The 24,584-nt window shown below is 39.7% G+C and overlaps 1 protein-coding gene across 5 annotated transcripts in view; it reads left to right on the top strand.

Annotated features, from left to right (window-relative positions):
- Positions 1-24,584, top strand: part of LOC110557746 (ST18 C2H2C-type zinc finger transcription factor) — a 340,314-nt gene that overhangs the window by 281,011 nt on the left and 34,719 nt on the right. For all 5 annotated transcript variants that reach the window (XM_060385906.1, XM_060385907.1, XM_060385905.1 and 2 more), the window contains 6 exons: positions 748-882; positions 2,480-2,570; positions 3,774-3,878; positions 13,877-14,070; positions 16,155-16,366; positions 24,104-24,349. In XM_060385906.1, the coding sequence (XP_060241889.1) occupies positions 748-882; positions 2,480-2,570; positions 3,774-3,878; positions 13,877-14,070; positions 16,155-16,366; positions 24,104-24,349 (983 nt within the window). The remainder of the gene's footprint in view (positions 1-747; positions 883-2,479; positions 2,571-3,773; positions 3,879-13,876; positions 14,071-16,154; positions 16,367-24,103; positions 24,350-24,584) is intronic.

The following is a 24,584-nucleotide window of genomic DNA, read 5'->3' as shown; positions in this document are numbered from 1 at the left end:
CGCTGGAACACTTCCCTCTAAAAGCTTCTTCGATCACCTCAGCTCCGAGTTTCCTCAGCACTGCTTACAGCTCCCCTCCACGGTCACCTCATGTACTCTACTCCTAAGAGACAGGCCCTCCCCCACGTCAGGACTCCCTTCAGAGTCTTGGGCTTTGTTTGTAGGACTTGGCTGTGTAGGACACAGCCTCTTGACCTCCCTCTGCCCCATCAGCTGCGCTGCGTGAAACAAACTCAACTTTTCTGTGAGTAGCTGTCCACCCACAACTTCCCCTGCTGCCAGGGACCCACAGGGACAAAGCCAGAAAGGCCTGCCAATATGGTGGGCGAGTTGTCTTGTAATTTTATATCTGCCACTTTCTAAACTCTTTCAATAGAGGATGGTTTGAGGTTAAGTAAATTCTCCTTTCTCGCTTTTCTTCTCTCTTTTCTTCTTTTTAGGAGCATGTTCACCTGGCACGAGGTGACTTTTCATAATAAGGACTTACCTACACTATGTGACATGACAATTTAAAACCATCTCTGTGTTTTAACAGCCCCTTGCCCTGTGTCAGCCTTCGCTTAGGAATCCAAGAAAATTGAAAATGTGTTTTGCTTCCACGGGTCTTAGTTGAGGGTTTTATTCAAGGCAACATAAGAAGAATGTTTATGATGGCAAAACTGAATAGCGCGTGACACCCGCAAGGCCACTCTATTGAACGAGGGGGAGGCAGCGCCATGTGAGTGTCTCACTTCTGTTTCTCTGCAGACTCACCAAGGCCTGAGAGGAGGGAGGCCAAGTGCCCCATCCCTGGCTGTGACGGCACGGGGCACGTAACGGGGCTCTACCCCCACCACCGCAGCCTTTCCGGGTGTCCCCACAAAGTACGAGTTCCTCTGGAAAGTGAGTACTCCTTATCCTGAGGGCACACCTGCCCGGCCATGCACACAGTGCAGCCTCACACGATGGGAATTAGGAATGGAAACATAATCTCACCTCCGTGTGTCAAGCAGTTTCCATCTAATTATGTAAGGGGCTTTGGGGCTTTGTCTTGTTTTGTTTTAGATTTTGAGACCAAGGACTTGTGTCTGGCCGCAGACTCATGAAAATCAATCGCTTGTCTCTTTCTCTACCATGCCCAGCTTAGCTATGTGGTTTAAAATATATATTAGATAAATTCAGGAATGGTAATTTCAGATGAAGAGACGTTTGCTATTCAAAAGAGAGCTCATTACCCATAGTTCCAGGGAAGTGGGTATCTCAGGGCACCCAGGAGGAAAGGTCAGGAAGACTGTGTGTAAGAGCCCTGGTACCTTTCTGTGGGAGATACAGCAAGGAAAGGTTCATCTGTTGAGTCAGGATGTCCCTAGTCACCTGGTTCCCCACTCTGAGATTATTTTGCAGAAGGAGAGTGGCTCAGATTGGGACACAGCTGGGCTGTGAGCTGCAACACTACTGACTGGCATCTCAGGAGGGCACCTTGCAGGCAGCTTGCATTCTGTCCCTGACTTGGCTGGCCCTAAGAACGACAGCTACATCACACAGTGTCAGTAAAGCCCCAGAGGTCAGAACATGGATACAGAAGATAAGCCAGTGTTACTGTCTAGTGTGACTACACGGCCCTTTGCGGATATGCGAATCTAGTCTCCTCTTAAAGGAAGGAGGACACCCTGGCCTTCTGGCCTGCCCTTACCACGAGATCACCTGCTCCTAGGAATTCTCTCAGGATGCCTTGTTATAGCTGAGCTGCTCCACCCTATCATCCCCACCATAGCTCATCAGTGATCTTGTCCATAGACGTGAAGAGAAGGACTAGGTGAAAACACTGGTATGTTATACAGTTTCTCCTCTATTTATGGGGACAGTTCTTGGGCCACCCTAGAGTAAAGGTGGGGATACCTCACCAACCCCAGCTGGGAGTCAGTATTTGGCAAGTCACTAGCTCTTCCCCACCCAAGCCAGCTGCAACCTTATTAGCGCCCCAGTGTCTTGTTGTTGTCTTTGATGTCTTGTTCAGCCTTACTCTTACCACTGTCACCTGGCAGGGGAGGGTGGATGAACAGATGCAAAATAACACCCCCAGAAGTAAAACAGACTACATGCAGAGACCTTCAAGTTACAGGAAAAGAACTGAAAGCGCTGCGTGGAGAAACAACTTCTCCGCTGCTAAGAAATGCACTTAGAGGAAAAGTGAGCGTGAGGAGAGGTAGCAGGGTCTGTCCTAGCATGTGCGTGGCCCCAGAGCTACAAAGAATCATCTGTCAATTAAATGTGAGCAGAACCATTTCCGGGAGGGGATCTAATGCTGTTTGACAGTCAGAGCAATGCAGATACGAACTAACTTTCTGGGTTTCGTTTCTGAAGTTATCAGGGACTTTTGTTCAATCAGGAAGAAGCATGGGGGAATCTTGACGTCATTTGGATGTAAAATGGAGAAGTAAATGTGCGTTGTATATGGATGGTAACTTTTCTCACCTTTCCCATGGTGTTTTGTGCTTAGTTCTTGCCATGCATGAGAATGTGCTCAAGTGTCCCACCCCAGGATGCACAGGAAGGGGGCATGTAAACAGCAACCGCAACACTCACAGAAGGTAATCCTGATGATTTGCTAACCATTTACGTTGCGAAAGGCAAGAGAAGCTTTGCACAGACGAAATAATAGGCCATTGCGTTGAGAGAACCGTTAGGTCGCTACTAAATGTTACCTCTTGAAATAGCTAGCAAGTCGTCTCAAGCTCAGGGAAATCTGTATTAGCGAAACAAAGAAGCGATTGGATTTGAAGACGCTCATGCCCTGTGTCCGGACAACCACACCCACGTACCGCCCCAGAGTGCACCAGCACTGTGGCTGTTGGAGACTAGCGTCAGTTCCCTGTGGATTGTCAGGAATCCCACTCAGCACACGGCGTGAAGGGCTGCACTGTACAGTTCACAGGTTGTGACCGCAAGCCATGCAAAGAGCGGATGCTTTTTTCATTAAACTGAAACTAAAATAAAGCACATTTTGTGTATTTACGTACAAATGTATGGACAATACATATAGATATTTTAAGTGAAATTTTTGGTTTATTTTTAATAATACGTATGGGTGTTTTGCCTGCATGTATGACTCTGCACTACATGTGTGCAGCGCCCATAGAGGCTGGAAGAGGATGTGCTGTCTCCTAGAACTAGAGTGATAGATGGTTATGAACTGTCATGTGGGTGCTGGGAATCAAACCCAGGTCCTCTGGAAGAACAGCCAGTGTTCTTAACCACAGAACCATCCCTTCAGCCATGGAATTTTTTCTTTTTATATGCACATTTTATATTGTATATGTAGTATGTGATTATGAAGTATGCTTTGGCTTATAAGCATATTTCCAACAGATTTCATATTTGTGCTTTCAATCTAACTACGATATAAAATTTAGCCTCTAAAATTTTGCCAAAGTTCCTAAGATACATTGTGGAATTATCATGCTAAGTTCTATAGTCAGACAAGTGTGTATGGGAATGAGCACATTGTACTTGAAATTCTGAGTTTCAGAATCCTTTTGCTATTTCCTCATTATATAATATTTTAATTTTCATTAAATATCTTCACTACTTGTCACCTCTCAGATGGAGCTAGGGAACAAATGTAGACACTGCAGTTTGCAAACCCTTTGGGATCTTTTGTATGACAATGGCGCTAAGTGAACTATTAATATGACTTAACATTTGCTGTGTGCCAAGGGTGTTGTGTTCCTGTGCCAAGACAAACCACATTGTCACGCTCACTCACATCCTCTAACACTTCTCTTTTGAAACAGTCTTTCTGGTTGTCCAATTGCTGCAGCTGAAAAGTTGGCAATGACCCAGGACAAGAGTCAGCTTGATTCTTCCCAGACTGGGCAGTGTCCTGAGCAGGCTCACAGGTAAGACCCCTCAAGACTTGGCTGATAACCTGTTCCATATTGGACTCCACCCAGAAGAGGCTCACTGTGGTCCCCATGTCATGTTCAGTCACCAGGAGATGGATGGGCAGGCGGTTAGCAAGGCTAGGGAATGGTAAGTAGCATCACTCAAATGATCTTTACAAGACTAACATGATCTGAGTGAACCCAAAGGAATGAAATATGCAATCACATTCCTTAATAAGATTTCTCAGTCACTAATATACGAGGTAGCCTCCCATTTGTGAGTCATTTCTTTTCTGCCCGAAGGAAACTCCATCAGCGACATTTCAAAGTGTGTAGTGTTATGTGTTCTCTTTAGGTCTACATATGCACAGGGGTTCCATGGTAGGTAGCTAGTAACAGCGTCTCCCATGGCCCTGAGTGCTCAGATTCCTCAAAATATCTGAGGAAGTTATTTTGCATAAAATGAATGTTGATACTTAAGGCAATGATAAGTGTGTTTTGTAATAATCGCACATGTAGAAAAAAGTTATTTCAGGATAAAGATTATCAGATAGCTGTTGTTAATGAGGAACTAAAATATAGAAACAACTGGTAGTCACTTCAGTCTTTCTGGAGTGTTTTAGTTTGCTTTTTGTTCTTGTGATAAAACACTCTGACTGAAAGCAAAGTGTGTGTGGCGGGGGTGGATTTGTTTGGTTTACACTTCCAGGGCTCAATCCCTTCAATGAGGGAGTTCAGAGCAAGAATTCAAGCTGGGGGTTGTAGGCTAATGTGGCACAGTAACGAGCACTGGCTGTTGTTCCAGAGGTTTGGGGTGCAGTTCCCGGGGTCCACATGACAGTATACAACTATCCATAGCTCCAGTTCCTAGAGATCCAGCACACTCTTCATGCAGGAAAAAAAAATATTTACACAAAATAAAACAAAAACAATGAGTTCAAGCAGAAACTGAAGAAGAAACCAAGGGCCAGCTTCCTAGCTCACTCTCTGCTGCTAAGCTGGCTTTGCTTCAGATCCCAGGCCAACCTGTATAGGAATGGGTGCTGCTCACAGAGGGCAGAGCCCTCACACCGGCCATCAGTTAAAGCAGAGTCTCACACATGGCCACAGGCTACTCTGACCTGAGCAGTCCCTCAGTTGACGTGCCTGCTTCCAAATTAACTCCAGGTTGCATCAACTTGACAGTTTAAAAAAGCGCACAGCATGTGGCTTCCTTCAATATCTTCTTTCTACAGATTCAATTCAAAGAATCAAAACTTTGTATCCCAAAGTGAATAAACTGTAATTAATAAAAAAAATAAATTTTAAAAAAGAAAAGCAAAAAATTAAGAAAAAAAAAGAATCAAAACTGGCATTCCAAGTCACATGAGAGAAAAACATATCAAGTTAAAATCACAAATTACCAAATATGTATCATAAGAAATCTTAACATGAGGTTTTTCATTAGTACTGCAATATCCTTGTTTTACATTATATTTATTTATTATGATTTATTCACTTTGTATCCCAGCTGTAGCCACCTCCCTTATCCCCTTCCAATTATACCCTTTCTCCTCTTCTCCTCCCTTGTCCCTCCCCCAGTTCATTTATAGGGGAGGTCCTCCTTCCCCAGGTCTCATCAGAACTGGCTTCATTGTCTTCCTCTGTGACCTGATAAGTCTGCTTCTCCCTCAGCAGGAGGTGATCAAAGAGCCAGCACTGAGTTCATGTCAGAGATAGCCCCTGTTCCCCTTACTAAGGAACCTACTTGGAGACTGAGCTGCCATGGGCTACATCTGTGCAGGGGTTCTAGGTTATCTCCATGTGTGGTCCTTGGTTGGGAGGAATGGATACAGAAATTGTGGTACATCTACACAATGGGATATTACTCGGCAATTAAAAACAAGGAAATAATGAAATTTGCAGGCAAATGGTGGGAAATAGAAAAGATCATCCTGAATAAAGTATCCCAAAAACAGAAAGACACACATGGTATATACTCACTTTTAAGTGGATATTAGACATATAATATAGGATAGACATACTAAAATCTGTACACCTAAAGAAGCTAAGCAAGAAAGAGGACCCTGGGTAAAATGTTCAATCCTTATTCAGAAAGGCAGTTGGGAGGGATATCAGAAGAGGGAGAAAACAGGGAAGGACAGGAGCCTACCACAGAGGGCCTCTGACAGACTTCACCCAGCAGGGTATCAAAGCAGATGCTGAGACTCATAGCTAAACTTTGGGCAGAGTGCAGGGAATCTTATTAAAGAAGGGGGAGATGAAAGACCTGGAGAGGACAGGAGCTCCACAAGGAGAACAACAGAACAAAAAACTGGAATAGTCTCTTGATTCTCCCTAAGTATGCTTATAGAGAACTAAAATTGATTTTCTTTTTTTTTTTGAGTTTACTCATTGCTTTAGAAACTGATGTCATTTCAGATTAGGATATTAGATCCACTCATTCTTCAATTATTTCTTTATTAAAAAACAATTTTTCATACAATATATTTTGATCATATTATTCCCCCTCCCCCGACTTCTCCCAGGTTTTCCCTACCTCCTTAACCATCCAACTTAATGTATGTGCTTACTTACTCTCCCTACTCTGAAAAACAAACAAACAAAAAAAATGAAATTCAAAACAAAGCCAAAAGAAAAAATTAAGAAGCAAGAAGCACACACATGCACTCATGAATGCCTTCACACACCGTGGAGTCTTTTTATGTTGACCAACGCTTCCTGGGCATGGGACCTGAGGTGACACTCCAGTGGAGAAAACTGATTTCTCCTTTCCCTGAAAGAATCAATTACAGCTTCTACCTTGAAGGTAGATTTTTTTTTTTTTTTGGTCCACCTCCTCTTCTTTGTGCGGGGATCATGTCTGGCAGGTCTTGTGCATGCTAGCACATGCTGTGAATTCGTATGTGCCACCAGCCCCTATTGTGTCTGGTAGACACTGTTTCCATGACGTCATCCACCACCTCTGGCTCTTAGAATCTTTCACCTCCCCTTTCATGTAGACCCCTGAGTACTGAGGGGAGGGATTTGATGAAAACGTCCCATTTAAAACTGAGTGCTCAAAAGTTGCTCCCGGCACATTGTCCGGATGCGGGTCTCTGTGTTAATTCTAATTCACCGCAAAGACTCCGATCTGATGAGGGTTGGACAATTCTCTGATCAATGGGTATAGCAGTCTGTCACGAGGGGTCATTTTATGGCTATGTTCTTTCATCATAAGAGTATTATTAGATGTTCCCCCCAGGTATACGACCAACCTAGTCTCAGGTTCTTGACTACTTTAGCAGAGTCAGAAATGGGTTCTATCCCATGGAGTGGGCCTCAAAACCAAAATGTGGTTGGTTATTCCCATAACTATTCAGCAGTATCTTTCCCGCAGGTCACTGACGTCAGTTACAGGGTTGAGAGCTGGGTGATAGTATTACTTTTGTCCTCTGGTCGTGTGCAGAGTACCTCGCACCATGAACGCTAACTAGTCAGTAGGGGTGAAACTTCCAGTTAGACACCAGCTCCATTTCTCAAAGACAGAAGTGTTGCATGCACAATAGGCTTTATAATCAAGTTGTACAGACTAACTAATAGACTGAAAATAGCGAATTATTGTCTACGGGTTGAGGGTTGTCTATAAGAACCCTTTGGCTAATAACTCAACAGACTCTGACCCATTCCTAACACCGAAGATTTTACTTGGTGGCCTGCTGTCTAATTGGGGAATTGTCTCCCACACCATTTGGTGACTTCATTTAAATTTCTTTCTTATAGTCATATATATATATATATATATATATATTAGCCATATATATATATATATTAGTCATATATATATATATATATGGAAGCTCCAATAGTAGTAGGTGTCCATATAACTTTTCAAATGCCTTTTCAAATGTCTCTTCCCATAGTCCCTCCATTACCCTGACCTCCTATTCTCCTTTCAACTTAATCCTCCTATTCCCATGTGCTCTTTATCTCTTTATAATACTACATTCTATTTCCCCTTCTTTGGAAGATCTCCTCCTCCCCCTGGTCCTAGTCTAACCTCTGTCATTATTCTAGTTAAAACATGCATATTTAAAGCTTAAAATCTAATATCCATGTATAATAGAAAATACAGTATGTGTCTTTTGGGATCTGAGTTACCTCACTCAGAATTATTGTTTTTAGCTCCAAACGTATGGCTTCAAATTTCATAATTGTATTTTTTTTTCTTAATGGGTAAATATTATTCCATTGTATAAATGCACTACATTTTCACTCTCCATTCACCAGTTTATGGACATCTAGACTATTTACAATTTCTGGTCATAATGAATCAGTGCATGTGAGTGAGTACATGTCTTTGCAGTGGGATGTAGAGTTCCTTGAATATATGCACAAAAGGGATGTAGCTGGAACTAAAAGAAGAATATTTTGAGCTCTTCGAGAAACCTGATTTCCATAGATGCTGTACCAGTTTGCACGTGCATCAGTAATGAATAATTGTTTCCCTTTCCCTGCATTTTCATCAAAATGTTGTGTTATTTGTTTTATTGATGTTGGCCATTCCGAATGGGGTAAGATAAAAATCTCAAAACAGTTTTGCTTTGTATTTTCCTGTTGACTAAGAACGCTTAAAATTCTACATATCTTTCTCTCCATGTGCGTTTCATCTTTGAGAATTCTCCTCTTATTTTTGTACCCCATTTTTAATTGGATTATTTGTTTCTTTGATATCCAGTTTTTTAGTCCTTCATATATTTTAGATATTAACCCTCTTTCAATTGTATAATTGCTAAAGATTTTTTTTCATACTCTAAGGTCTGACACTTTACTTGAATTATCCTTTGCTGTCCTTTGCTGTACATCTGTATTTTAGCTTCATGAGATTCCATTTATTAATTGTTGGTCTTAGTGCCTATACTATCAGTATCCTGTTCAAAAAGTCTTTTCTCTACGAATGAGTTCAAGCCTACTCCGTACTTTCTGTCTTATCAGATTCAAGTTATCTGTTCTGACACTGAGGTCCTCAATCCAAACAGAGTTGAATGTTCTGAGGGGTGCTAGATGTGGATCTAGTTTCATTCTTCAACATACTACCATCTGGTTTAACCAGTACAATTTGTTAAAGATGCTGTCTTTTGTCCAATGTGTATTTTCAGCTTTCTTACCAAAAATCAGGTGTGTAGGTTTATAGAATTATATCTGGGTCTTCGATCCTATTCAATTATTCAGTGTGTCTGTTATACCAATACCATATGTTTTTATTACTGTAACTCAGTAATACAACATGAAATCTCAGTGATGCCTCCAGCAATTTTTGTTTGTTTGTTTGTTTGTTTGTTTTTATCATTCAGGATTGTTTTAGCTCTCTGGAGTTTTTTCTGCTTCCACATACAATTGAAGTGTTTTTTTTTTTAATTTTTTGCGAAGAAGGTTTTGAAATTTGAAATTTTGATTGGAATTGCATTGAATCTATAGACTACTTTTTGAAGAATAACCATTTTCACTATATTAATTCTACTGATCCATGACCATGAGAGGATTTTCCATCTTCTGATATCTTCTTCAATTTCTTTCTCCAGTGTCTTAAAGTTTTTATCATATAAGTCTTTCACTTGCAAGTGAAAATTTCCAAGACTTTTTTCTTTGAGACTATTCTTAAAGGCGTTGTTTCCCTATTTTCTTCTCAGTCTGTCATTTGTACAGAGGGAGGCTACTTACTTTTGTGAGTTAATTTTGTATCTCCTTTATCTTGTATTTTGCTTATCAACTGTAAAAACATTTACTGAAGTTTTTAGGATCATTTATGTATAAAATTATATCATCTGTAAATAAAGATACTTAGACTTCTTCCTTTCCCTTTGTATCCCCTTAATCTCTGTCAGTTGCCTGACTGTTCTAAGACCTAAAGTAATGTATTGAATAGGTATAGAATGAGTGGACACACTTGTCTTTTTCCTGATTGTAGTTTAAATGCTTTAGATTTCTCTACATTTAGGTTGATGTTGGCTAGTGGGCTTGCTGTAAATTATATTTATTATGTTAAACACTTGTATCCTTTGTCTTTTTGGGACTTGTATTATGAAAGTGTGTTAAATATTGTCGAAGACCTTTTTACATCTAATGAGATGATCGTATGTTTTTCTTTTCTTCCAATCTGAATATATGTTTTATTTTGTTGATTGGTTTACTTACATTGAACCATTGGGATGAAGCCAACTTGATCATGATGAATAATCATTTTGGTGTCCTTGAATTCAATTTGCAATATTTTTGAGAGTTTTGCATTTATATTCATAATGGATATTGGTTTGTAATTTTCTTTTTGCTGAGCCTTTGTGTTGTTTTGGCATTATGGTAATAGTGACTTTGTAAAATCAATTAAAAACTGTTTCATCAGTTTCTATTTTGCAGAGTAATTTGGTAATTATTGACAATAGTTTTTCTGTGAAGGTCTGGAAGAATTCTGTGCTGAATCTATCTAGCCTGTGTTCACAGCAGCTTTATTTGTTATGGGTGTTTTTTAATTGTTTATTTCATCCTAACTTTGGTGAATCATATATATCAAGAAATTTATTTCATTTAGGCTTCACAGCTTGGTGAAATACAACATTTTAAAATGTGTCCTCATGATTCTCTGAATTTCTTCACTGTCTATTGTACTATCTCTCTTTTCATCTCTAATTTTATTAATTTTTATCTTCTCTTTCTATCTTTTAATTACTTTTGCTAAGGGTTTATCAATCTTACTGATTTTCTCGAATCAACTCTTCTTTTCATTGATTCTTTGTGTTGTTTTTTGTTGTTATTTCTATTTTATTGATTTTAGTTTGATTATTTGAGTTTTATTACTTCTTCCCATCTGTACTTTTTGGGTGTTATTTCCTCTTCTTTTTTTTTTCAGAGCTCTGAGGTGTGTCACAAAGTAATATGAAATCTCTCTCTCTCTTTCTCTGTCTCTCTCTCTCTGTAGACACTTGGTGCTATGAATTTGCCTCTTAGTATTGCTTTCACTATGCCCCATAAGTTTGGGTATATTATTATTTTCACTCAATTATAAGTAAGTTTTAATTTCTTTATGAACTTTTTTCTTGACTCGGATTTCATCCAGTAGTAAGTTGTTTAGTTCCAGTGAAATTGTATACTTTCTGCTGTTTCTGTGGTTGTAAATATCTAGCATTAATCCACGGCAGTCTTATGCAGGGTGCTATTTCAATTTTCTTATATCCTTTGAGATTTGCTTAATATGTGTCTTTATATGTGCTCATTCGGGGAGAAACTTCCACGAGATGCTGAGAAAAAGTATAATCTTTGTGTTTGAGTGAAGTGGTCTCTAGATGTCTGTTGGGGCCATTTAATTTATGATGTTTATTAATTCTAGAGTTTCCTTACTTAGCTTCTGTCTGCATGATCTGTGTATTGTTAAGAGTGGTGTACTGAAGTCTCCCGCTCTCACTCTGTGAGGATCAGTGTGTGATAGTGGATCTGGTTTATTTTTGTTTCTGTTTTTTTTTTTTTCTTTTTATGATCTTGGATGCCCTTATGTTTGGTGCATAAATGTTTAGAAATGCAGTATACTCCTGGCTAATTTTTTCAGTGAGTATGTAGTGTCCTTTTCTCTATCTACTGATTAGTTGAGTAGTTTTGTTTTTTTAATGTTTTGCCAAATATTAAAATAGCACCTGAATGCCTCTTGGTTTCATTCCCTTGGAATACCTTAGGGTTATGTCTATCCTTGATGATAAGATATGTTTCTTGGATATAAGAGAAAGATGAATCCTGTTTTCTAATTATCCTATTAGTCTGTGTCTTTTTATGGGGCAACAGAGAGCATCAATACTGAGAATTATTAATGAGCAATGTTTATTAGCTACCATTATTTTGTTGTGTGGGATTTTTCTCTGCTTTGAATTAACTGTCCTGGCTTTATTTATTTCTTATGCCCTCTGGTGTCTGGTTAACTTCTCAGAGTAAAATTTTCTTTTAGTGCCTTCTTTAGAGCTGGATTGGTAGATAGAAATTGCTTAAATTTGGTTTTAATCGTGAAGTGTTTTTCTTTCTCTGACTGTTGTGAATGTTAGTGTTGCTGGGTATGGTGGTCTAGACTGTCACCTGTGATCTCTCAGAGCTTATCCAGGCTCTTCTACCTTTCAGAGTCTTCACTGAAAAGTCAGATGATATTCTAATAGGTCTGCCTTTATGATACTTAGTTGTTTTCCTTTGCAGCTTGTAATATCCTTTTATCATTCTGTACATTAAGTGTTTTGATTATTATGGGCTATGAGGAGTTCCTTTTTCTGATCCTATTTTGGTGTTTGGTATGCCTCTTCTACTTTGACAGGCATCTTTTTATTTAAATTGGGGATGTTTTCTTGCATGAATTTGTTAAAAATATTTTTTGTGCCTTTGAATTGGGTTTCTTCTTTTTCCCCTATATATATTATTCATGGGTTTGGTCTTTTCATGCTTTTCTAGATTTCTTGGATGTTTGTGCCTGTTTTGTTGTTGTTTGTATATTTGTTGTTGTAAGATTTTCTTTAACTGAAAAACCCACTATTACTACAGTCTCTTCAAGATCTGAAACTAATTCTCTTTTCCATGTTTTTAATTTGTTGGTGATGTTTAACTCTCAGGGTGGTGTCTTGTTTTGTTTCTTATTGTTTTTGATATCCTATGTGTTTCATTTGCAGTATTATTTTAGTTTGAGTTTTCTTTAGTGATTCTGTTTCTTTGTTAAATTCTACTTGTGTGTCTTCAATTATTTTCACTACCTCATTCAATGTCTGCTAATGTTTTTACAGTCTTCAATGTGGCATTTAGTTCTATTCTCTTTAAGGTCCTTAAATATGTTTATAATTGTTATTTTGAAGCTCTTATCTTGTTCTGCTAAATTGCTTTCAGGTGAACCTATTATAATGTAGTTGCTGGATTCTTGAATATTGTCTGAACAATTCCAGAATATTGTCTTGGATGTCATGTTTGTGTTTTTGTGCTGATATCTAAGCATCTGGAGTTACAACTTTTGAATGTTTCTTGGTATAAATACCTGATCTCATGTTTTTTTGGGTGGATGTTACATCCTTTGGTTTCTATTGCTTAATCCATGCTCAAGCCAAGTGGTGGCTCTGGAATCCCTGATAGAGAGCTGTTCTGTGGGTGGCAAGAGTCACAAAGGAATGGAGTTGAGTTAGAAAGAAATTATGTTGGGGAAGAACTCAGGGGACCCTGGATCCATACCAAGAGTGTGAATATTGCGGTTGGGTGCTAGCTACATCAGGAATAAGAGTAACTCTAGAGAGACTGGAGGGAAAGATAGGGAAGAAGATGTAGGTTACCAACTTGAATCCCAGGCTAGTGTTGTAGCTGTGTCTTAGCAGTCTTAGAGGAATGGAGGTTGCCTCGAAGGAAAAGCTGAGAGAACTAAGGAGATACTGGGTCTTCATCAAAAGACCGAATCCCTTAAGTATTTTCAGCATACCATTTGAGAAGTCTTTCCAGTCCACAAGAGATCAACATTTTTAACATTTTCATTTGTTGTAAAATAAAAGGAAAAATAGTTTTTGCTCTGAACAACCAGAACAGTATTTCTATGATGTCTGACACATACACCACAGCTAAGTAGAAGTCTACTCTCCTTGCCAGAGCTAGCTCCGTAGCTCCCCTGTTCCTGTTTAGGTCACACACACACACACACACACACACACACACACACACCTATAGGACTCTCTAACTCACACTTGGAATGTAACAATTATATTAAAACAATGTCAAGATATTGAATGCCTCTGCATAAGGACTAAATATCCCTCTTCTACTTGTGACACACTGGAACACAGAACATGCAGAAGGAACATAGTGAGACTCAGCCCAAAGCGTCCTTATCTTACTGCATCTTCGAGCATCCTCTCTCCTGTAGGGACATCTCTAAATGCTGGGTAGTGTCTCTGTGAACTGGCTGACAGTGGCATTCCATCTACTCTGAATCTTAACCAATACTTTCTGTTTTCTTCAAACTACTTGTTTACTCTTACCAGGACGAATTTGGTGAAGCAAATTGAATTTAACTTCCGCTCACAGGCCATCACTTCTCCAAGAGCCACTGCATCAAAAGAACAAGAGAAGTTTGGAAAAGTTCCATTCGATTACGCCAGTTTTGATGCACAAGTATTTGGTAAACGTCCTCTCCTACAAACAGGGCAAGGACAAAAATCACCACCATTTCCTGAATGTAAGCTTCTAATTTGAATTCTAACACTCATTACCCCAAAATGCCTCTTGTGTATTTACTCAGATGTGCTGTGTGCTCCTTAGGGATGACAGAAGAAAATAGTGAAATAAAAGTTAACTGTTTTTACTAGTTTTATATTAAAGCTATACTGAATATTGTTATTAGTTATTTCACAGATAGTGCCATTATTGAACCTAAATATAACAGTGGTAAAGAGATAATTAGGATTGTGATTAATATACTGAAAGCTATGACAGCTGTTATATTATTTTAATTCAAGTTATGGTTGTAATCCAAGAAGATAAAATATGTCATACTATTTAAAATATTACTGAAATCAACAAAATCCATCAGACTGAAGGTAGAGAAAGCTGAAATATTTAAGAAACTCAATTCAGGAATCTGGAATTTACTAAGATAAAAATGTATAATTGTCAAAATGTTTGCTAATAAATTTAAGAATTAATTAATATAGAAACCTTTAAAAATAGGTTAAATAGCATTCTCATTAATTCTGACACATCCGTGGAAGAGACTGAACTGAAGGGCTGTGCAATGTGTAAGACTTGGTGGTCTTGGTAAAGCTAGAGAAGTAGGTGTTTGGAACAAATGCAGAAAATGATGGACAACGCACCGTCAGTGAGAAACAGCTACCCACCTGGAGTCCTCTGTGGCCATATATCTTTTACAGCCTTAAAAATCTGTGGATCTCTCAGACATTACACCTGAATGTAGTGAGCATCTTATGAGTCTAGCATTTGCATATTATTATGTCATGTTGACCCACACTTGTAGGAACCTAGAAGGCTACCCAGAAGGCAATGGGGGTAGGGACGGAGCTCATAGATGGAGCAATTGCTTACATGTTTTACATGACACAGGTTTTCACCCTGTGTTACTGCCCCTAAAAGGTCAACAAACTTAAAAAGAATTTGTCCATCACTGATGAGTATATTAACAACAACAAAAAAAAAAACCCTACCTACTCTTGTACAAAAGAGGTTCCAGCAAACCTGAGTAGCCATTGACAACTTGTTAGACTCAGAAAAAAAATATGTACACTTACAATGTTTTTATCTAGCAATCCAATTTGTATAAATATTTTTATGATATATGTACAATGTATAGATGTGCATATACACTTAATTTCACATGAAGGTGGATAAAGAGTGCACTATAGACTCATATTGTTTGGTTATTGATTGTATAAACAATAATAGAGTTAGTAACATTTATTTTCAGAATAATAATAAATACTATCTTGTAGTTACAGAAATACTATCGAATAATATCTTGTATCAAAAAAATAAGCAAGTATTTAAAATAAGCAACATTTACTGTAAAATTAATAGCTAAGTGATTTTATGTCCTTACATTTTGTATGTTTCTCCTATAACCTTGAGCGGAGCTCACAAACAGCCCATAGTGAAGAGAAAGTTGCAGGATTATGTCTCTCAGAAAAGCTATAATGCTCTCCACAAAAACACAGAAAGTCAGCCTTGGAAACTAAATGACCTTTCTCTTCACCTTGAGACCAGGCCCTCTGTGTCTTGTGCTCAACTCACTGAGGACTCTAGCCCAGTTAAGTACAGAACAAACATACATTCCGAGTATTAAAAATACAACCTGCGTTTAAGCCAAAAGTTCTGAGAGCAGCCCCTGAAAGGTGCCTGGCCCCACCCCTAAGTCACCAGCTTCAGCTTGTTCAGCTTTTCAGCTTGTCCACGTACCTGTCCTGGGTTGTTTGCAGTGTGTGATGGGTTTTGCTCATATATATATATATATTTAATCTACGGTTTTACACATGTGTTACCAACACAGCAACCCTGTAACATTGGTGATGGAGTGTCTGTCACTACTAGTGAAAATATAAGAACTATTAAGAGAATGGGCATCTTTCAAGATTCACATTATCTGCTTTATGAACCTTGCTGAAACCTGTCTGAATGTACCAGCAGATAATGGTTCTGCTTTAATTTATTCTTTGAGTATTTTAATGAAAGAAGTTCTGTCTTAAAAAAAAAATCTTTGAAGACTGAAGCTACCACACACATGCAATTGCTAATCACGTCTCTCTTCAACAGCAAAGCATTTTTCAAATCCAGTGAAATTTTCTAATGGGCTGCCTAGTGCTGGCGCCCACACACAGAGTACAGTCCGTGCCAGCTCTTATGGCCATGGTCAGTGCAGTGAAGACACCCACATAGCAGCAGCTGCTGCCATCCTGAACCTTTCCACCCGCTGCAGGGAAGCCACAGACATCCTCTCCAACAAACCACAAAGCCTGCGTGCCAAGGTAAGCCAGGCCAAGAGCCTGCAAGACGGGCCAGCAAGTAGGCCTAGAGAATCACGTTCCTCACTGCATCCACTCACTACCCTACTTTCTACCCAAGCAGGGATGAGCTCTCAATGGCTTCAAGGAAGAAATGTGTGCTTATCTTGGTGGTAGAGTAATTTGGGGAGTGGTGACTTATGAGGCTGATTGAGGAGAATTTCGTCACTGTTTCTATTATGATGCATTTGGTGAACAAGGAAAGAGAGTTACTGTTGAAATGTGTCTCCACTGCGGAAGCTGCCCAGTCTGAAGATCAGAGCTATTAGAAACAGCGGCTGGTGGAACACTTTAGAAAGTAACCATGAAGTTGTGTTGCTCATGTCACCACTTCATAGCATGAGAACAACTAGGTTGTAGTCTTCTCAAAAGACCCACAGTAAGTACAGACACAGTGTCTCACCCGAATGAGGAGGCCAGGGGACTCCAGTGTTCAATCCAGAATCAAATTCTAGGCCATTTGTGAACACAGTATGCTTCCCATGAGATTAATCATATTTTCCATAGCCCCTCCTTTCCAACTGTGGGAAATGCATAGTCATACTCATGATGACTTAGTGAATGCACAAAGTCTCTGCATGTCTTGTTTTTCACCACAGGGCCACACGGTAGTACCTATGGGCCACGGAGAAGACTGTTAGGGCACAGTGTTCTCACACTGGGAGCCAGTAGCTCCTGTTACACAGAAGGTCTCACTTATCACCTACCTAGATAACAAGTCTAGAAACCTGGCAACATAGAGTACCTAGGTATTTTCTGTCACAAGTTTTACCCTTGCTTAGAACGGAAGATTTCCTAAGTAAGTCTCAGACCCTGAAACCTGAGCAGTGCAAGCCGAGACATTTCTCTTTAAGGGCAGCCCCATGCTTGTGTGGTCAGCTGCTCGCCTGTGCTCTGCCAGGCCTTCAGGAGAGCAGGTAACAGTGCCACAAGCATTTGACAGAAGAATCAGAATTAGCTTCTGGAAAAAGCCGAGCCAAGTAAACCCCAGGAAGAGACGGCTGCCAAAATCTACTCAAAAACAATCTTTAAACAAATGAGGTTCTTAAACAAAGAAAAATATATTCTCTAAAAATACAGAGAAAATACCAAACTGAATTTATAATGACAGTCACAAATGACTGACATGGGAGAAGAATTTGAGGGATTTTAAAACACAGCTTTATTTTTAAATTGGTGTTTTAATATCTAATTTATGTTTCTTTTTTCAAAAATATTACAGAGGTACCTGGTTCCTAAAATACTCAAATGTCTTCTTTCCTGGTGCTTTCCCCTTGACTAAATCACCGCCTTATATAAAATGGGGTCTGCCACCATGGTTATTCAAGTTGAAGCAGCTGGGGACAGTGCTAGGGCAAGAGCTGTTCATTTGCACATGTCCGTGTCGTCCTGATCCTCAGAGGACTCCTTTCACCTAAAATCCTCCAGGTTTCATTAAATCACTGATGTCAAGCAAGTGACACACAGAAGGCTAACAGTTGAGTGGTGTTTTCTGGTCAGTCGATTCTCTCTTACAAACTCATTTCTAATCAGAAAAACATCTGCTTAATCTCCACATTTCAAAGAAAAAAATAATTATCCTTTTCTAATGTCTGATTGTCCACTCCTGTCAGCGAGGCTCTAGGCAGCAGGCCTGACATTCCCAAGATGATGTCCTCTTCAACACAGCTCCTACTACTCTACGCAAATGCCAGGATGAGGACAGAGGAGAAACAGAGGGCTCGGAGGAGCGTCTAAAGGAGCTAGTTATGCCAGAGGTCTTTAAAACCTTTCTCTATGAGAAGTCTCCTCTCCTCACAGAGTGGTTATTGACAATGAATAAATGTGGTTCCCCCAGTATCCCTGTGAACAGTACTGGTTAACTGCATAGCTGACTATTCACATTCCCACACAACTGTACCGCTGTGGAGAACTCTTTTCGTTAGAGTTTGTGTTCTAAAAATAGAACTGAGTCTCACAAATTTGCTGAAACAACGTTTTTAGGGAAAAAAAAAGCCAAGTTAATTAACAAGTCAGGCGTGCATCTCAGCAAATCATGCTGGGTGTGTGGGCTTTGTTGTTGCCGGTAAACATGGGATTAGATGCCACCTTTCCAAGAGCATTGCCTGTCAGCCTCATTCTTCCTCCAGTAGATTTGAGGTTTTTTTCCTCTATCACAGGTTGTTAGTGGCTTTACTTCTGAAAATTTATGCCCATAAGATCTCCCAAGCTTCATCTGCAAAAGCAAATGCAGAAAAGCTTGTTGTCTTACTCTATAGTGATGTCAGCATATGCATAATCTTGGCAGGTGGGCTCTGAGTCTGGGCTCTGGGTCTGCCTCAACCACTGATTAGAGCAGTGGTTCTCAAGCTGTGGGCTCCACCCCTTTGAGGGTCAAACAACTCTTTCACAGGGGTTGCATAAGACCATCAGAAAACACAGATATTTACACGGCAGTTCGTAACACTAGCAAAGTTACAGTTATGGAGTAGCAAAGAGAATAATTCTATGGTTGGGTCACCACATCATGAGGAACTGTATTAAAGGGTCGCAGCATTAGGAAGGTTGAGAACCACTGGGTTAGACTAGGCTTCACTCCCTGGATTCGAGATATGCAGAGGGAAAGAAATGCCCCTTCCTTGGACATCGAGGTAGAGATGGTTTGTGGAGGTTGGATCATGCACAAGCAGCTTCCCAGTGCCTTCCATCTAAACCAAGGATGGCTGATGTCTTCCTTTTCTCTTGGTCCCATCCAGAAACGTTTGCTGTGAGCATTTCTTTAGTTGCTTACAGCACTAGAGAATGAATTAAAGAGCACACTGTGTGACCTGTAGGCCAAAATTGCAAACCTTAAATGTGCTGAAACACACCCTCAGGCACATACAGATTTTTTTTTCTGCAAGCACACAATTAACTCCACACTGAGTTGGGTCCTGAAATAGTTAAAAACACTCGGATTATTTTTAGAGGTGCAAGAAAACTGAATCCCTACATAAATATAAAAGTGTGAAGGATGATGTTTTAGTTTAGGTTTCTGTTGCTATTAAAAGATTCCATGATCATGGCAACTCTTATAAAGGAAAACATTTAACTGGGGCTAGCTTACTGTTTAATTAGGGGTTTAGTCCGTTATCATCATGGTGGGAAGCATGGTGGCATTCAGACAGACATGGTTCTGGAGAGGTTCTACATGTGGATCTGCAGGAAAAAAGTGAAACACTTCCTCTAGCTTGAGCTTCTGGAACCTCATAGTCTACTCTCAAGTGGCACACTTCCTCCAAGAAGAACACACCTCCAATAATGCAACTGCCTATGAGCCTCTGGGGACCATTTTCATTGAGACCACCACAAACCATATAGATAATTTACTCTGCTGTGCACACTGTTTTCCACTTAACCAACCAGTGTTCACTACACACCAGGTACCTACCATCTCTGTGCAGAGAAAATGAGGCCATATCTAGCATAAGTGGTCGCTTTTCAAACCAGTTCTTCTAAACTTTACGGTTTAGAAGAAACTACTTATGTTAAAATACCATCTTGTCTCTGAATAACACACTTGTACCACCAGACCTCTTACATGTAGATTAAGGAATTAAAAAGGAAGGAATAATTTGTATGTGTGGTTCTTAATGAAGAACTAAAGAAGATTAAAAGGTAATTTTGTCTGAAATACTAGTTTCCTTTTGAATCCAGTACTTTTGTTGGTTCTAATACACAGAGAATGTCCTCCATTTTTATTTGACATAAATATGAGTTTTGAAACATACATAGTAAACAGTGTCACACACCTTAAGGTCCTTTTGTCCAGCCACTGTGACTCCAGGTAGGAGTAGAGTCATGAGTGTGGGTTGACAAAGAGTGAGCCTCCTGGGTTTGCTGGGCACTTGCTGTCCATGCCCTGAGAGCTGTGCCAGCCTAAGGCAGCTACAGCCTGCTTTCCCTCCTCCCCTTCTACCCCATAGAGGTAGAACATGCTTCATGTCTATCTTTATCCTCATCACTACTGCTTGCCAAGCATTCTGTTATTTGTTTTGGTGTTTTCCCCACCTGTTTAGACAAAATGACATATGTACAGTGTGCCTTAAAGTAAAACAAAAAATTGACACTTACTTGAAGTGTTTAAAGTTCAAAGTCTGTTTTTGCTTGAACAAGGCCTAGAAACAACATGCCATTAGAGCCGCCTACTCACGGGAATACCCAAATGGACCCTGGGTGGTTGGAACACAAAGCAGATTTTAACAGCTGGATACATGTACCATACATTGTAAAAGAACAGTGATGGGGGTGTCAAGGTAGGGATCATAAGGAACTGACTGCATAAGTGAAGTCTAGGCAGAGTGTTTCAGACTATAACCTCAGCAATAGAGAGGTTGAGACAAAGTATCATGAGCTTGAGGCCATCCTGGGCTATGTAGCAAGATCCTGTCTCTAAGTAAGTAAATAAATAAAAGATTGACTCTTTATCCTTTTAACAGTCTCTTTGGGGACTGTGATTTATACAATACCTACTATGTGCTAGGTATTGTTCATAAACTGTCTGACTACGTGAATCTCTTTAAATCCTTCTAACAGCTAGACCATGGATAATAATTTCCCATTTTGCAGTGAAGGAAACAGTGGTACAGAAATACTTAGTATTGTGAATGGCACAGTGATAATTGTTGGAAAAGAAATTTGAATTTGAATTCACACATAGTCCTAGTTCTTTCCTAAAATGCCTTATGGCGAGTATACTGTCAAACCACCAGGAACCTGGTCGACCATGATTTCACATGCAAAATGTCTGTTTTGCTTGAACAGGACCTAAAAATTTGAGGAAGTATTTCTAAATTTCACACCTTGGGTTAGTCATGTCTTCTCTGCATGGCATGATTCTGTGTTATAAACATGTTTCACATGCCTATCATCCTGACAGAGGTAGTAAGTACTTCACTACTGCTGAGTAAGAATAGAGAGCGTGCTTGGTTTCTGTCTTCAGGTGTATAAGGTCTTTCTAACTGCTCTTTGGTCCTCATAATTATTGTCTCGCTGACCAGATAATGTTGCAGTTAACAGAGGTGCCATAGTTACATTAATCATGTCCCCGCTGCTGGACATCTAGGTCACTATTTATCTTCTAGGAGAGATGAAGATACATTCACTAGGCCTGTAAACTTTTAGTTTAGCCATCATTGATAGTAAAGTTGTTACCTTTCATTACAAGCTATTATCCCATAAAGTAAGCCCTTGAAAACCAGAACCATCTATTTTTTCAGCTTCTCTCTCCTCTACAGTGTAGTCTTACGATCATACTGTGCATGTCCTCAGTAATGCAATGAACATACCCATAACAGTAAGGTTGGTAACTCAAAGGCAGCATCAGTAGATGCTCTGCGTTATCCCTCCCAAGCTGAAAGGTATATAGCCAGCCATAAGAAACTTAACGTATAAATGCTTAAAATAAGAATCCCAAATAGCACTTCAGAAATCTAAATGTTAGAAGGAGGAGGGAGAAAGGCCACCTCAGCTGCACCTCTGGCCCCACCTCTCCACTAGCTTCTTCCAACCACCCCAATCTCTGTGCTGATAATTGGAGATCAAAGCATAGAAAAATAATGCCTTGTGGTATCACTCTGAATAAAAATCCATGCTGTGATTGTGTGAGCCCCACCGTGGGTAGAAAGGGCCTTGCCCGCTACCGTGTAAATGTTGGATGCATCTGCGCACTCACTTAAAGCCCATCTGTACTCCTGTCTCCAGCATACAACATCCCCTTTAACCAAGTCAGGTCCCCTGAGCAGCCGGCTGGGACACCTCTTTCAAACATTAGGAGAGGGATTTTTTTCTAATCAACCCTAATTATGGAAGACAAAAAATTATAATTGGTGCTAGAATCTTTAAATTTTAAACAGTATTTGTAATACTTAAGATGTTGGTTTGCATCTTCTAGAAAAACTAATACACACATATATACATGTATATACATATGTATACATGAGAGACTTTATTCTTGGAATAGTTGGTATTTTTCAAAGCTTGAATCTGCACTATTTATGGGTTTTGCACTATAAAACTCTGCAGCCCAGTCACATGGCTTCTTTTTCCTAAGCCATCTGTCACAGAGGTCTGGAATTTTATGTGAATGTTGGTTGTGCAGCCTTAACCCAAGTTTTTTTTTTAATTTTTTATGAAAAATGTCAGCAACTACAGTATTTAGTATTTTACTTTACGTTGGCCATTAAACTTGATTACTATTGCTCTGTTTCATTGCTATAGTTACACATCAACTACAAAGCAAAAAATTGCTTTGATGCCCAACTGGCAGAATGTATTGTGAGCTCATGTAAGAAAGGGTCTGGTGGCACCGATACAGTTAATAACTTGGATTTTTTTTTAACTGAGGTTTATTAATGCTGGTATAAAAAATGTATTTGATATTATACAGATGGCATAAGATGCTGTGGTTACTATGTTATTATCCCGGATAAGCTGTAATGTCAAATTCAGGGCTTAAAACTATCACAGGAGATTAAACTATTTGCTAAAAAGGGACAGAAAGATACGGACAAAGCATCTTAGTCTGCCATGTTAGAAGTGTATTTACCTCCGTAAATGCTGATGGGCCGAGACACTAGATGGGAACTTTGCAGGTAAAACAAACAAAAAGAAGAGGGGTGTTTATTTTTCAATCAAGCACAAGCAGCAATCCCCGCCTGTATAGCCACAGCATCAAGGTGAGGGCCATGAGAAGGATGTTATAAAACATATACTCTGGACAGTATCTGAGTGTGGCAGTTAAGGATCTTGCTAACATAATCAAAAAGAATTCTCCTTTGCCAACTAAAAAGGTAAAGTAAAAAAGTCATCAAGAAGTTAACTAGAAATTGATGAGTGGTAAGGAATTAATGGCAAGGTTGTTTGATCCATTTAGAAAGCTGACAGGCATGTTCTTCCAGCTTTGGGGAGCCCTACAGTGAAAATCTGAAAGAAGAACCGGGCCACAGTAGTTCATGGTGACTACAGCCAAGCAGAGTGAGAGGCTACTCCTCAGGAGCAATGAGCAGCTCGGCCAAAGGCATCCCAAAAGGGAGGGCCTGGCAAGCCTCATCACTATTAAGTCTCCAATGAAGCAATAAAAACCAAAGGCCTTCATCTGAAATCTTCACTGCAGAGCTGAAACCCTGAGTCCCCAGGACGAAGTCAGTCTTCACGGAGACTTCTCTCCCGCCCACCACAGTTTAACAAAGTGTCACCACTTCAGATACTCTAGGGTGCATACTGCCTTCCTACTCCTACACTATTGCAGAAGACTCTCTTCTAGCTGCTTACGTTTGCATATTAAGAATGTTAGATTAATAGTGTGATTCGGAGAGTTGGGAAGTTAAACATCACTTTTGCTAAATACAAATATTAGTGTTGAAAATGATACTCCTATTGGGTAGAAAAGATTTTTGAAACTGAACTTTAACAGTATGGAAGTATATGAAATTGTTCTGGCCAGAGGATCTTATTATTGTTAAGCTTATTTTGTTTAAACCTGGAAATCTGAAGCACACTAATGGGACTGTTCTTTAAAGTCTGCCTAAGAATTGAATGTTACCCAATGCAAATCAGAAAGCTGGATTTAAAAGCAGATATACTTCCATCAAAGCTTACATTTTAAATTATCCCTTAAAAGCCCCACATGGCTAGGCTCTAACTGCAAACTGCTGAGATGTTTTCTGTTTCTGTTTCTATCAGGGAGCTGAGATAGAAGTGGATGAAAATGGCACATTGGACTTAAGCATGAAAAAAAATCGAATCCTGGACAAGTCTATTCCCCCAACTTCCTCTCACACTACAATTACAACCCCATCTTCATCCCCATTCAAAGCAAGCAGCCTTCTGGTCAACGCTGCCTTCTACCAGGCTCTCTGTGACCAAGAAGGCTGGAATGTGCCCATCAACTATAGTAAAACCCATGGGAAGACAGAGGAGGAGAAAGAGGTATTGTGTCAATGTGTCTGGCAACTACATTTCCCCCTAAATTTTCTTTCACATTTCTGTCTCCGCAAGAAGCACCATGCTTTGCTTTACTTTTCCATTTTATTTTTATGTGTCTGAATGATTTGCCTACATTTATTTATGTATGCCACGTGTTTGCCTGGTGCCAATGAACATCTCAAGAAAGGGTCATATCCCATGGAACAGAAGTCACAGATGACTGTGAGCCACCATGTGA

Source organism: Meriones unguiculatus, chromosome 6, assembly GCF_030254825.1.
Source record: "Meriones unguiculatus strain TT.TT164.6M chromosome 6, Bangor_MerUng_6.1, whole genome shotgun sequence".
Lineage (NCBI taxonomy): Eukaryota > Metazoa > Chordata > Mammalia > Rodentia > Muridae > Meriones > Meriones unguiculatus.
This window is presented reverse-complemented; position numbering and strand designations above follow the sequence as displayed.